The 14,695-nt window shown below is 38.3% G+C and overlaps 3 protein-coding genes across 3 annotated transcripts; 1 reads left to right on the top strand and 2 right to left on the bottom strand.

Annotated features, from left to right (window-relative positions):
- Window positions 1–4,805: 4,805 nt before the first annotated feature.
- On the bottom strand, window positions 4,806–8,831 carry si:ch211-153b23.4 (uncharacterized protein LOC335392 homolog). Its single transcript, XM_058650565.1, has 9 exons — window positions 8,777–8,831; window positions 8,205–8,318; window positions 6,386–8,062; window positions 6,190–6,289; window positions 5,957–6,105; window positions 5,743–5,855; window positions 5,573–5,662; window positions 5,358–5,480; window positions 4,806–5,261 (listed from the first exon to the last, which is right to left on the bottom strand). The coding sequence occupies exons 1-9, from the start codon at window positions 8,829–8,831 to the stop codon at window positions 5,058–5,060; spliced, it is 2,625 nt and encodes an 874-aa protein (XP_058506548.1). The 3' UTR covers window positions 4,806–5,057.
- A 770-nt stretch (window positions 8,832–9,601) lies between these two features.
- Window positions 9,602–11,131, top strand: si:ch211-153b23.5 (uncharacterized protein LOC321177 homolog). Its single transcript, XM_058650155.1, has 5 exons — window positions 9,602–9,647; window positions 10,089–10,201; window positions 10,276–10,447; window positions 10,533–10,734; window positions 10,813–11,131. Exons 2-5 carry the CDS (start codon window positions 10,094–10,096, stop codon window positions 11,003–11,005), a joined length of 675 nt encoding a protein of 224 aa, XP_058506138.1. The 5' UTR covers window positions 9,602–9,647; window positions 10,089–10,093; the 3' UTR covers window positions 11,006–11,131.
- A 791-nt stretch (window positions 11,132–11,922) lies between these two features.
- zgc:174917 (uncharacterized protein LOC565650 homolog) lies at window positions 11,923–14,619 on the bottom strand. The gene is made up of 7 exons (XM_058649161.1): window positions 14,556–14,619; window positions 13,741–13,943; window positions 13,283–13,544; window positions 13,102–13,193; window positions 12,596–12,735; window positions 12,389–12,493; window positions 11,923–12,293 (listed from the first exon to the last, which is right to left on the bottom strand). Exons 2-7 carry the CDS (start codon window positions 13,868–13,870, stop codon window positions 12,213–12,215), a joined length of 810 nt encoding a protein of 269 aa, XP_058505144.1. The 5' UTR covers window positions 13,871–13,943; window positions 14,556–14,619; the 3' UTR covers window positions 11,923–12,212.
- Window positions 14,620–14,695: the final 76 nt, after the last annotated feature.

Raw genomic sequence — 14,695 nt, 5'->3', positions numbered from 1 at the left:
TGATGACATACTAAACTATGATTTTTTTGACTGATTTTGGACGACATACTATACTATGACTTTTTTGACTGATTTTGGACAGCATACTATACTATGACTTTTTTGAGTGATTTTGGACGACATACTATACTATGACTTTTTTGAGTGATTTTGTACGACATACTATACTATGACTTTTTTGTATCATTTTGGACAACATACTATACTATGACTTTTTTCAGTGATTTTGGACGACTTACTATACTATGACTTTTTTGTATCATTTTGGACAACATACTATACTATGACTTTTTTGTATCATTTTGGACAACATACTATACTATGACTTTTTTGAGTGATTTTGGACGACATACTATACTATGACTTTTTTGACTGATTTTGGACGACATACTAAACTATAACTTTTTTGGGTGATTTTTGACAACATACTTTACTATGACTTTTTTGACTCATTTTGGACGACATACTATACTATGACTTTTTTGACTCATTTTGGACGACATACTATACTATGACTTTTGAGTCATTTTGGACGACATACTATACTATGATTTCTTTCAGTGACTTTGGACGACATACTATACTATGACTTTTTTGAGTGATTTTGGACGACATACTATACTATGACTTTTTTGAGTGATTTTGGACGACATACTATACTATGACTTTTTTGTATCATTTTGGACAACATACTATACTATGACTTTTTTGAGTGATTTTGGACGACATACTATACTATGACTTTTTTGAGTGATTTTGGACGACATACTATACTATGACTTTTTTGTATCATTTTGGACGACATACTATACAAGACTTTTTTGTATCATTTTGGACGACATACTATACTATGACTTTTTTGTCTAATTTTTGATGACATACTAAACTATGATTTTTTTGACTCAGTTTGGACGACATACTATACTATGACTTTTTTGACTGATTTTGGACAGCATACTATACTATGACTTTTTTGAGTGATTTTGGACGACATACTATACATTGACTTTTTTGACTGATTTTGGACGACATACTAAACTATAAATTTTTTGGGTGATTTTTGACAACATACTTTACTATGACTTTTTTGACTCATTTTGGACGACATACTATACTATGACTTTTTTGACTCATTTTGGACGACATACTATACTATGACTTTTGATTCATTTTGGACGACATACTATACTATGATTTCTTTCAGTGACTTTGGACGACATACTATACTATGACTTTTTTGAGTGATTTTGGACGACATACTATACTATGACTTTTTTGAGTGATTTTGGACGACATACTATACTATGACTTATTTGTATCATTTTGGACAACATACTATACTATGACTTTTTTGAGTGATTTTGGACGACATACTATACTATGACTTTTTTGAGTGATTTTGGACGACATACTATACTATGACTTTTTTGTCTCATTTTGGACGACTTACTATACTATGACTTTTTTGTATCATTTTGGACGACATACTATACTATGACTTTTTTGAGTGATTTTGGACGACATACTATACTATGACTTTTTTGAGTGATTTTGGACGACATACTATACTATGACTTTTTTGACTCATTTTGGACGACATAATATAACTTTGACTTTTTTGTCTCATTTTGGACGACATACTATACTATGACTTTTGAGTCATTTTGGACGACATACTATACTATGACTTTTTTGTATCATTTTGGACGACATACTATACTATGACTTTTTTGAGTCATTTTGGACGACATACTATACTATGACTTTTGAGTCATTTTGGACGACATACTATACTATGATTTCTTTCAGTGACTTTGGAGGACATACTATACTATGACTTTTTTGAGTGATTTTGGACGTCATACTATACTATGACTTTTTTGAGTGATTTTGGACGACATACTATACTATGACTTCTTTGTCTCATTTTTGATGACATACTAAACTATAACTTTTTTGAGTGATTTTGGACGACATACTAAACTATGACTTTTTTGACTGATTTTGGACGACATACTATACTGTGACTTTTTTGACTGATTTTGGACGACATACTATACTGTGACTTTTTTGACTGATTTTGGACGACATACTATACTATGACTTTTTTGAGTGATTTTGGACGACTTACTATACTATGACTTTTTTGTATCATTTTGGACGACATACTATACTATGACTTTTTTGAGTGATTTTGGACGACATACTATACTGTGACTTTTTTGACTGATTTTGGACGACATACTATACTATGACTTTTTTGTCTCATTTTGGACGACTTACTATACTATGATTTTTTTGAGTGATTTTGGACGACATACTATACTACGACTTTTTTGAGTGATTTTAGACGACATACTATACTCTGACTTTTTTTAGTGATTTTTGACGTCATACTAAACTATGACTTTTTTAAGTGATTTTGGACGACATACTAAACTATGCTTTCTTTCAGTGACTTTGGACGACATACTATATTAAGACTTTTTTGAGTGATTTTGGACGACATACTATACTTTGACTTTTTGAGTGATTAAGGACGACATACTATACTATGACTTTTTTGGATGATTTTTGACGACATACTATACTATGACTTTTTTGACTGATTTTGGACGACATACTATACTATGACTTGTTTGACTGAATTTGGACGACATACTATACTATGACCTTTTTGACTCATTTTGGACGACATACTATACTATGACTTTTTTGTGATTTTTATAAAAACTGGCATTACAGATGTTGTCTTTATCACTCAATAATTCTAAATCAAATTGCATGTGATAACTATAAATGTACAGATTTTATAATTAATATATAGAGAGTATATGACAATCTGGGCAAAACTGGGCATACTGTAGTCATTAGTAAGCTATTCCTCAATGTCCTGTTAACTATTGTTTGTATAATCATTATTAGAGTCCCAACACTGTTTCATTTTCTGTTTTTTAGATGAGTGGTTGACCACATACCAGATTGCAACATTTCAAACTCACCTGCTCAAATCAGAATACTCTCTATATTTAAATTTTTCTATTTCATCTTTTCTCTAAAACTTTGGCCTGCTGTTTTAAAGTTTTATATTATCTTTATTATTTTCCTTGTGTGGTCTGAAAGGTGCGTATCAATAAAATGTATCATTATTATTATTATTATTGTTCGTTAAAATTACATAATGTGCATCATTTTGCACATTTTGTTAGAGACAAAAGATAAATGGGTTGAATTGACACCATATACTCTGGCATGTGTTATGGCTCCCTTGTTATTGTGAGTGAGAGAAACGTGATACTGATCCTCACACTTGATTTGGCAAAGGTTTTATGTCCTCCTTACGCAACTCTACCCCTTTAATCTTGGCTTGGGATCGCGTTAAAAAAGTGATACCGATACTTGACCATATTCATGAATGATAAATAAACGCTGTGTCCACTGACATTTTACACTTCACATTTGTTTGATTAATAAGCACATTTGAAAATGTTGCAGTTTCACACATCAAGTCACTCTACATCAGTAGCTTTTTATGCCAAGTACCGCATGAAAAAACATTGAGCTCTCAATGTAACACCATTATCGTTAACGTTAAAATACAGTGGTGTAAATGGGCCGAGCAAAGTCAGCTACGGATATAATATAACATAGAATTATAACATGTTTCCGTAATTGCTCATCACAGATCGAACAAACCTCTTTACCGTGTTTAGAATGTTGTTTTATATTTCTTAATTCTGTGATTGAAAATATTTATTTCACACAAACAAGAAAAAAAATAACAAGAGTAAAAAATAATCCACAGTATTTGATAGAAAACTGACTACGAGACGTTTTATATAATGCAGAATGGAGATTCATGGCTTGTCTGGTGGAATAATCGTGGACATGGATTAGTACTAAAATAATGTTTAAAACCATGTGGTTAATCTGACCGATCATATCTCACCTTTAAGAGATATTGTCATCAAACAAAGTGAATAACCTTCATTTGAAAAACAAAGGTGCCCTGCAGTTTTGCAAAAAGTTGCAAACCAACAAACTGTTACTGTTCAGTTTTTTTAAGATAACTTAAAAAAGTACTAATGATATAAGTATATAAATATGGATAGATTCAACTATAATATACCTGTAGGAGACATTGTTGTGTATGAGATGCTTAATATCATTATTTAATGAAATGTATTATTAATAGCAATAGCACACAGATGTAACCTCCTCCACTAAAGAGTTGATTTCATTCAAGTCTGTCACTCTTTCTTTAATACAGACTGTTTCTTGCATAATCTTTTCAACGTCCTGATGCTAATGATAATGTGGTGCTGCTGATAAGATGAAGTTTTTCCTTGTCTGTGAAGATCAAACCAAAATATAACTTCACAAAACGCTCTGCATTCCTCATCTTGGTGCAGGTTTGCAGCTGATCATCTGAGACTTTGCTTGAAAATAATTATGACTTTATGATCATAATAATACGACTTATTCTCGAAAGATTAAAAACATTTTTTGTTCAGTTTGACTTATAATCGTAATTTATTCATCATTAATGTGAATTTAATTTGTTCACTCTCATATTTCTTATTCATTGCCAATGAAAAGAGACTTTTTTGACATTTAATGATAATTTGTTTGTAATTTAGTTTCTTCACATAGTAACAAATGTAAAAATGATATATAATGTGCTTCATCTCTTATGAAATTAAACATTTTCTAATTATGGTAATTGACTCTCCATATAGTGATATACAACATACTGCAATGCAATTTCTAGTTTAGCATAATTTCATATCAGACTGTGATCTGTACATGTTAGTATTTGCACGTTTTATTAAATAAATACATATTAAAATAGGATTGTGAACATCATCATAATAAATAGTTTAATGCTTTTAATTCAATTTTACCATTTAAGTGTACAGTGCATTCATATTATTTAAAATGGAAAAGTGCAGTAAAACATGTAAAATGTATAATTTATACATTTCACACAAATATAAAGATGGTCCTGTAAAAAATAATTTAAAAATACATCCGTGCAACAGACTTTGTGTACATTTTCACAAAGAGTCATTTCTCAGATCTGGACTTTGTTCAGGTGATGCACTGGGTGGTGTTGAGTTTTCACTTCCCATCCCTGACTCTGATGTGTTGTGCGCTCCTGAACTTAGGTGTGTATCTGGCAGAGGTAGCTCGTCCTCAAATGCGGGATTGGTCAGCCCCTGCCTGTGTCTCCTCTGAACCTCCTCAAAGATCTGAAGGACCTTCATTCAGCAGCGAAATAAAGGGCAAACAGCTTTAGTGTGAGTGACAAATGAATAAAAAGAATCTGTTTGCGCAGAACAATGCATTTATATTACCTTGGATTTCGGAATGAGGCCCACTCTGAAGAAACCAATATGTCCTGTTTCAATCTTAGTGCAGTCAACCACAGTAGATGCAATGTTCTCTGGGGAGGGGCCGTCACATAGAACACCATCCACCTGGCCAAGCAGAATGCACATGTAGTTTATTGGAGGAAAAATAAAAACATTAGTTTATTTTGTATTTAATAAAAGTAAATTATGATCATTACCTTGTCTCCCAGTTTGGCGTAAACCTGGTTGTGGTGAGTTGTGTCTGCCTCGCCTGTGGGGTTGGCTGAAGTTACTGCAATGGGCCCCACCTGCAAAAAAAACAGTTGTATTCACAACTTTGCAAGTTAGACTCACACACAGTGAGGTGTTTCTCATACGCGGCTCTTACCAGATGCATGAGGTGGGTGGCCACAGCACAGTCAGGGTTTCTGATAGCAATGCTTTGTGGAGTTCCTATGTGTTTGGCAGCATCTTCCAAACCGAGAATGTCCATCCATGGACCTGCAGAAGACAATGTATTAGTATTATGCTTTAAGTACGCATTATGAGACTTCATACACACACACACACACACATTGAAACACTGCAAAATACACACTTACCTCTGGGTATAACCATGCTGATGGAGGAGGGCCACGCCGCCTCCATGAAGTCCAGCAGCAAAGGGCTGAGCAGGTGCCGCACTGGCTCCAGCTGCTTGATGGAGGAGATCCACATGGACATGGGCCGGTCCTGTGCCTGCTTCTTCACCCTGAAACCAAACACATCGAGATTTGATGAAACGGCTCCACAGTTGTAGGCAGACAACGCCACGCTCGTTAATATAAAAACTCACTTGAAAGCTTTGACAACCGCATCAGGCCTGTTGCAAGCTGCCACCAGCACATAGACGGTGTCAGTGGGCATTCCACATATGCCACCATTTTTCATGATTTCTACACACAGAATAAGAAGACAAAAGAAATCTCACACCAAGTCCATACACAAATGTTTATTTTAGAAATGAAACGTGACTGTTGGTTATAGCTCACCTGCAATCTGCTGGACGGATGAGACCTTGCGTGCCGGTACATGTGGACAAATATTGTTGCCTCCCCCAACACCACTCAGCTTGACTAAAGGTTTCCCTAAGGGGATCTGGGGGGACTGGAAGGTGCCGTTGAAAATGTGGCCCAGGAAACAATAAAAACTGATGAGACCAAAGATGATGGTGACGCCTATGTCATAACCATAGGGCAGCGCACCCACTGCGTCCAGCAGGAAGCTAATGAGGATGAGCTGGAAGGTGAAGGCATAGGCAAACCAGGCGACATTGAGAAACAGTGCCGCAGCTGTCACTAAAAAGTTAAAGAGCATGAAGCTAATGATCCCGACAGCCACGTTAAAACCTCTGGTTTCGCCGTACAGGCCACCGTATCGAGTCAACCCCCACACTGTCCACATCACGCCGTAGAGAATGAAAACTGTGCTCTCAAAGGTTTTTCCCCGAGCAAAAGCTACTGAGCCACAGAGCAGCTGGAGTGCCCCGCCAGCCACCACCACCCAGGGCAGAACCAGCACAGACAGAGGATTTCTGTCCCCGACTGTGGCTGTGACAGCAAAAGCAGCCAACACATTGCACGCATGGCCTAACACCTCTGCATCTGCATATTTGGAGTAGCCCAGGTGGGGAGTGTGCAGCTCTTTATCATGCACTCTGAGCGTAAGACCCTGCATTCTGTTTACTAAAGCCTTGAAATAGCCTCGCCCTGTGGGAATCACGGTAGCGGAGACCATGTTAAATGTGGTAATGAAAAGCATGATGGCAGAGGCTACAAATATAGCTGCCTGTACACCCTGAGTGCCTCCTTGGTGGAAACCTTGAGGCTGGACTGCAATGGCAATACAATATGCTGCAAAGAATAACTGGTACAGTCCCTCCAGCAAGCTCTTCTGACAGCTGAACAGAGCCAGAATGAAGAAAAGCACAGAGAAGACAACAGGGAAGGGAACAGGGGACAAAGGCTGAATCGAGTAGAATGACAAGAGAGCGCAGTAACCCTCTGCAAATTTTAAAAGAGCTGTGAAGCCATAAAAAGTGGCAGCCAGTGTGTCCATGGCTCTGTAAAAGAGGACACACATGCCAATCTGGAAGACTCCAGCTGTCCACAGCCAGGGGACGTGTCCAGTGGAGAGCTGGGGGACCACACCTAACAGGGGACAGGCTAACACAGAGGCAGACAACAAGTTCATCACCACACCCACTGCCACTGCATCATTACACCCGTGGTTCTGCTCTGTTTTCAGCTCAGCTTTTCCCTTCAGACCTGTTCCTGGAGGCTCCACTTTACCGTGAGTAATAGTGGAGAGCAGACGCCCAAAACCAAAGTAAACACCAACGCCACACACCAGCAGGTAGTTGGCAGCAGTGGCAGACTGACCAAACCCTGCAGCAGACAGACCGGCAATTTGATGGGCACATGCTAAGCTAATACCAAGAGCTATAACAGACAGCACTGCTTTCTTTACTAAAAGTGCGACGCTGCCAATGATGAGCAGAGCGACAGTAAACGCTGCCAGACCGGGAACCAGAGACGATCTCAGCTCTGTGGCCGGCAGCACTTCCTGTCCCACCAGGACATACACCAGACCTGAACCACACCACAGGCCAGAGACGGTAAGACACAGGGACGAAAACAGCTGGACGTGGGACAGACTGCGACAGACACCTAGAGAAGACAGAGAGTAAACCAGGGAGAGGATTACGATTATTTACACACACAAAAATAAATCAACCCATTGCATCGAAAAGAATGAATAGTATATATAATAGAATAAACTTGTTATACATACATAGTTATTTGAACCAACCTGCATAAGCTAAGAGGGCTGCGATGATGAGGAGCAGAATCCCAAGTGCAGTATGGGAGATGAAGTCTTTGTCAGGTGAGCTGGCATAGTTGTTCACCAACAGAAGGAGAGAACCTAAGTTTAAAAAAATTGTCCATAATTAAGAAAAAATTCACTGCTGATAAGTTACCACTTGGATGGTTTATTTAATTGTTTTAATCCTTCCACATATTTTGGGGAGTGGTAAGAATTAATTCATAATTTATTCACATGTCTTTGTTTAATTATGCAGATAATTAGAAATATCTTAAGCAGAATTTGATTTGACAAATAAAGCGTTTTTTTATATATATTTTAGCTTAAATTATTATTATTACTATTAGTAGTATCATGATCATTATTATTGTGTAGTACACTTTCATTACAAACAAAGTTGGATATTTAATCACATTTATATGACAGTATATATACTGTACATATATATATATATATATATATATATAAGTTTTATAAGTTTTATAAAAACAAAAACAAACGAAAACACTCATTCATTTATACACATCATAATCTAACAGTGAGAAATGTTATCATACCGCCAGAGATGCCGAGGATGCCCACGGACACGTGTAGTGAGTGGCATGCAGTCATAGTAGTGGAAGTGGATCCGTGGGAACGTGAGGCTGCGCTTTTATACAGCTGCGTGTGACGTCAGCACGTCAGGGGAGAAACCTGAGAGTGAGGGAGTGAGTGGGTGAGTGCGTCTGACCGGAAAATAACTGCCGAGAAATTAAGTGGATATGCCGACGATTATTACAGTCACCACTAATGGAAATTCCCGTTATATAGTATAACTTAATGAATGGGACATTGTGTTATTCTGATTATTAACAAGAAGTTCTAAAAAAAAATACATCTGCGTTTTATTTGAACATCGGCTGTTTTTTTGTTGTTTTGTTTTTTTTAAAAGCGGTAAATAAATAATGGTCTGAATTATTAAAGAAATAAAGCTGCAAAGATCGCAGTATATATTGTTATAATATTAACAGAGGTAACAGAGAGAAAACATGAAATATGCATTGTAACACGCACATTAACATGTGTTGTAGTAAAAGAAAAAAGAAATCATGAACTTGGCATATTATTTACTGAAGCATAACACTGTAGCAAAGAATTACAAAATAATTATAAAAAATTAATCCAGCAAAAAAAACCCTTATCTAGTAAATATGTTGTCATCCTTCCTTCCGCTTTATTGTTTTATAACAGGAATGAGTCAGCATTTTATCCACAAGTTAAACCATTGTTCCTGGTGCATGACGTCATTCTCTTTGGAGAGCAGGTTAATGTGGGAGGAGACAGGTGAAGCAGACAGGAATATAAAGAGTCGGCTTCAAACTTCAGCCAACACAACACGACTGAGCAGCTTCAGTACACACACACAGGCAGAACACCTGCATAAACAAGGTAAGACTGACCAGACTTATTTTTACTTCACTAATTTTATACAATGTGTCATTAAAAAACTCTTTGATTTCAATCGGTGTAATTAAAGTAGCAGGATAATGGTGACACTCTGATGAACCTGATCCAAATTCATCTTGAAATCCTGCATTTATTTATTCATTTATTCCAGTAGAATGTCAAACCTCTTCCTGTAACTTATCCTAATGGGTGTCAACAGTGTTACCTAGCAGCAGCAGCAGCAGCAGCAGCAGCCTCCTGTGTCACCTGGCTCTGTAAATATATCATGTAAACAAGAGCCGCACTTGGCCCAGGAGCAGTGCTCAGTGAAATAGGACAGTGTAATCAAGAAAGTGACAAAGACAGATAACGGAGTAAGAAAGAGGAAGTCTGTGTGGTCATGGTCTACACATGCTGTATGTGCTTTATGTGTGCGTTTGACAGCAATCATGGCAAAGCGCGTCGCAGTAATTCTCTCCGGCTGTGGTGTCTACGACGGCACGGAAATCCACGAGGCCTCTGCTGTCCTCGTCCACCTGAGTCGCGCAGGGGCAAAAGTAAGAGCAGCATTCAGCACGTTAGATCGGACATGCAGTAGAATGTGTTCACATGTTTCCTTGTTTGATTTCAGGTGCAGATGTTTGCTCCAAATGCAGATCAGATGCATGTTGTGAATCACTGTGATGGCAAACCGACAGAAGAGAAAAGAAACATCCTGCAGGAAAGTGCCCGCATTGCCAGGGGGGAAGTCACTGATCTGGCCAAGTTGGATGTGTCAGCATTTGACGCGGCCATCATCCCAGGTTAGACCTCCTCTGTTATGTAACCTGCATTATTGTTTTATATATATATGTTGAATGTATCCTTATTTTGTATGCTTCTTCTCAGGGGGTTTTGGTGTGGCTAAGAACCTGAGTGACTTTGCAGTGAAGAATAAGGAGTGCACCATCCAACCACATCTGGAGAAGCTCCTCAAGGCATTCCACAAAGCTGGAAAACCACTGGGCATGTGCTGCATCTCCCCCATCCTCGCCGCCAAAATCCTGCCAGGCTGCGAGCTCACTGTGGGACAGGACAAAGAGTGTGAAAAGTGAGTCAAATCATCAAATCAATCAAAAAAAACATTTATCCTACAGTTCTGACCCTGTTCCTCCGCTGTCCTCTTCAGGTGGCCGTATGCTCAGACAGCAGGTGTCGTCAAGGAGATGGGCTGCAAGTATGTGAATAAGGACGTGGGAGAAGCTCATGTCGATGTCAAAAACAAACTGGTCACCACCTGTGCCTTCATGTGCAATGCTCCCATTCACAACATCTTTGACGGAATAGGTATCCTCGTTAAAGAGACACTGAAACTGGCTTAAGAAATCTCTATTTACTTACTTAAACGATCTTTCTGTAAAAGCACTCTTCAACTTATTTGTCTGACATTGTATCTTCAATCTGTGGTTTTGAGACTGTCAATAAAAAACAAACCTAAATATTCAAAATGTGGATTTGTCGCTTTTCTTCACTTTAATGAGGCTAAATACACTTTCTGCAACATAACAGCCTTTATTTACAGGCATGGCACCTTTTTTAGCAGAAACAGAATGAAGATAAAGCAGTAAGAAACATTTACATCCAGCTCATCCCTTGTTTAACTTTGGGAAACCATACAGCACTGGTCTTTGTGTTGCTTGCACTAACAATGAGGTTTAAAAAAAATAGAAATACACTATGTAAAATGGTACGTAGATGAAATAAAAGACACAGGATTGATATACAATCAAATCCATTTTTAAAAAGCAATTTTAAAAACAAAACAGTTGGCCAAGGTGTAGTGACATTCAATTCTATAAAAGATAATGAAACATATAAAGACACAAAATACATGAAAGTCAATAGAACAAGTAAAATGATAAAGACAAAGATGTCATTAAGTCTGGCACAGCATTAAACCCAAGGAAAAGATAGTTGAAGAGATTTGAGAACAGTGACAAAGTCTGAGTCAGTCTGATCAGCAGAACTAAAAATGGAACACACAGTTGCATCAGGTCAGAGAGGTAGATCGGAATGAGACTAATGAGGATTTAAAAGTGAATAAAAATGCTTTTAAATTGAATTCTGCATTGCACATGCAGGGAGCCAATGGAGGGAGCAGAATGAGGGAAATGTTGTTAATTTTATCAAAATGATTGAACTCAAAGTTGTTGGATTGGAAAACTGCATATATATATCATTGTTTTATATCATTTACCAAATCCTAACCACAAACAACAAACTCCCACAGTCCTCTGGGTTGTTTTTGAAAACTTTATTGAGCTTTATTTTGTAAAGCAATACAACACTCAGTGTTTTGCAAAGATATAAATACATTGAGAAAACAGTGCAACCTGTATTATATATGGTTGGTGCTTATGGTGTTTATTATGGGATTCATTTGAAAGCTTTATAGTAACAGAAACAGTAAAGTTTGTTGTCTTGATGATTAAAAAAACATTTTCCAATTCATAATCATGGAGAAATAACTATACTGTAGAATCACGTTTAGAAGTGACTGTTCTTGAAGAATCCAGTGAATGTTCATGTTCATCTGTCGGAGAAATGATTGAAACGATCTTCTCCACAGGCCAACATTGTGGCATGAAATTTCCTGGGACGATCTGGATCCTAACAGGAACAGAGAGATGCAGTGTCAGAAACCGTGGAATTATAAATGATAAATTAATACATTTTAGGACTAAATATATTCATGTTTGTCTCACCTGTACAGGGTAAGCACAGGTGGGAACATAACGAATCACAAACCCACAGCGCCTCCTTGGGGATATGTTGGGATCGCTGGCATGCACGAGAAGCCCGTCATGGACCTTGTTAAAACGAAACCCAAATGAATTCATCTCGAATTGCACTCACATCCTTTTACAACCATGCAATATTTAGCGAGACAAAAAAAAAAAAGGTGAACTCACAGACATCTGTCCGGCTAAAAGAGGGCAGAACACAGCGTCATCAGCCTGCACCAGCTCCTCTGGGATCTCCTGGTTGACTGACAACATGTTTCCAGGGCGGATGGCTTGGCGATGGGGCAACATGCCGGAGCAGTGGCTGCCTGCAGGGGCAGAAGAAACAAAAGTGTTTTATTTACATATATTTAACAGGCACTAAAGAGATTAACGTGCATGTATAGGCATGGGGTGATGTGAGAGTCCTACAGTGACATCACAGTATCATGGTGTTGTGATTACAGCTCCAAAATGTCACCTCATTCAGCCATACCATCAAAAACACAGCTGACTGACTGCAGCCAACCAGGAGGGGGAGGAATCACAACCTGGGTGATCCCTGCACCGTTTTTATCAAGTCATTAAAAACAGCTCATACATTAGGATCTTAACATTTTATTACGGCAGTATACAGTGAAGCCAGTTGTTGGCCCACTGCCTATGTGTATGTAAAGCATGTGAAGCTGATTTACCTGGAATAACCTGAAGGGCACCGTTTTCCTTCTGTGAGTCATCTAAAGCGAGCCACACAGACAGAACAGGGCCACCGGCAATTCCCCAATACCTGTATTCACAACAGTTACACTTTAAACAAACAAAACACAGCAAAATGCAAGTTTTCATTTAAGAAGGAAAAGAATAAGGTAAATTTACCTCATATCCTGATGCCAGGCCACATATGGAAGCACATTTGCCTCATTCTTCCCGTCAGGTTTGGCTTCTCCTCTGTCATTCTCCTGCACGTCGGCTGGTTTGAGGACTGGATATTTGCAGATGAAGCGCGAGTCGAGCAGGATGACGTCCGGACCCAGGACGGCTTTGACCACCTCCAGGACATGGGGGTGTTTGGTCAGGCCCATCACCCATGGATACTGAAGGTGGACATTGTGGAGGCTGTACTGGGTGTAGTCCTCACCTGGGGACACACATATATAATACACCTATTCACTGGCAAATAGTCTCACACACTGAAGCCTCAGAATATCCTCCTTATCCCAGTTTAGTTCCATGGGGAAAACTGTATAGAAATGGCAGTTCATACATGTTTAAGAGACAAGTTAAACTTGTATAATTGTAATGTGCACAACACCAAGCACCTATAGGCTTCTTACCTAATTCCTTCTCCAGCTCAGAAAAGGCATGTCTGGCCTCCCTCAGCTCTGTCTCATTCAACACAGGCAGTGGTGAGAGAAAGCCCTGCTGGTTGTAGACCTCCTGGTGCTTTGGTACGGATGTAGTCATCTCGTTTGGACTGCCTCGGGCTTCCTGCTCCCAAAATGTATAAGGTAGAGACTTTTTGTGCTGTAGCTGCAGGCTAAGGTGAAAAAAAGAGAGGGATTGTGCAGTTTAAGTGTGGTGCAATTCAGGTAAGAACGTGATGTTGATCTTCTTCTCCATCTGGTTTGTTTTCAAGACAACCTAATTTGTTTGTTGGTGCTAAAAAAAAAAAAGAGGGGACACCCCACCCACTGCACCTGATGGGAAAACAGCTAACCGCATCCACACATAGGTGGGGTCACAGTGAATACCACCTTATTCCCCCTGTCCTCCAACCGCAGTAAAAATGCATAACTGTGACAAGAGTCTCTTATAAATAGAGTTCAATTATAAATATCTATAAGCCCGGAAAAGAATATTACGCTTGTTATAGTAGATAAGGTGAAGACCACTAAAAAAAATAATACATTTAGCCTTCATTAACTTGTGAATAAAATATTAACACCTACAGTGAACATTCACAGCAAAAACCCAGTTCATTCAAATTAGTAAACCCAAATCTTATTTCAAGAGATTTAAAAACTATAATATATATAATATTAATATAACATCAACAAACAGCCGCATATTGCATACATTTTTATATGTGCACACTAGAAGTAGTATATAATAAATACACATTTTAGTTATTGATTTATTTTCTCCATACCTCTCTGCTGTTACTCTTTCTCCAAGTCTGGACTTTGGATTCTGTCAGGCTCCTCCGCGACAGGGATTATATACAGTACTGAGCACCACTGGGGAAACTCCACTCCCTTTTAAAGTTCTTGAAAAATGTTTCATTCTTAC

The sequence above is a fragment of the Solea solea genome, chromosome 14 (assembly GCF_958295425.1).
Source record: "Solea solea chromosome 14, fSolSol10.1, whole genome shotgun sequence".
NCBI classification, from domain to species: domain Eukaryota; kingdom Metazoa; phylum Chordata; class Actinopteri; order Pleuronectiformes; family Soleidae; genus Solea; species Solea solea.
Note: the sequence above shows the minus strand (reverse complement) of the source record. Positions and strands in the feature narration are given on the sequence as shown.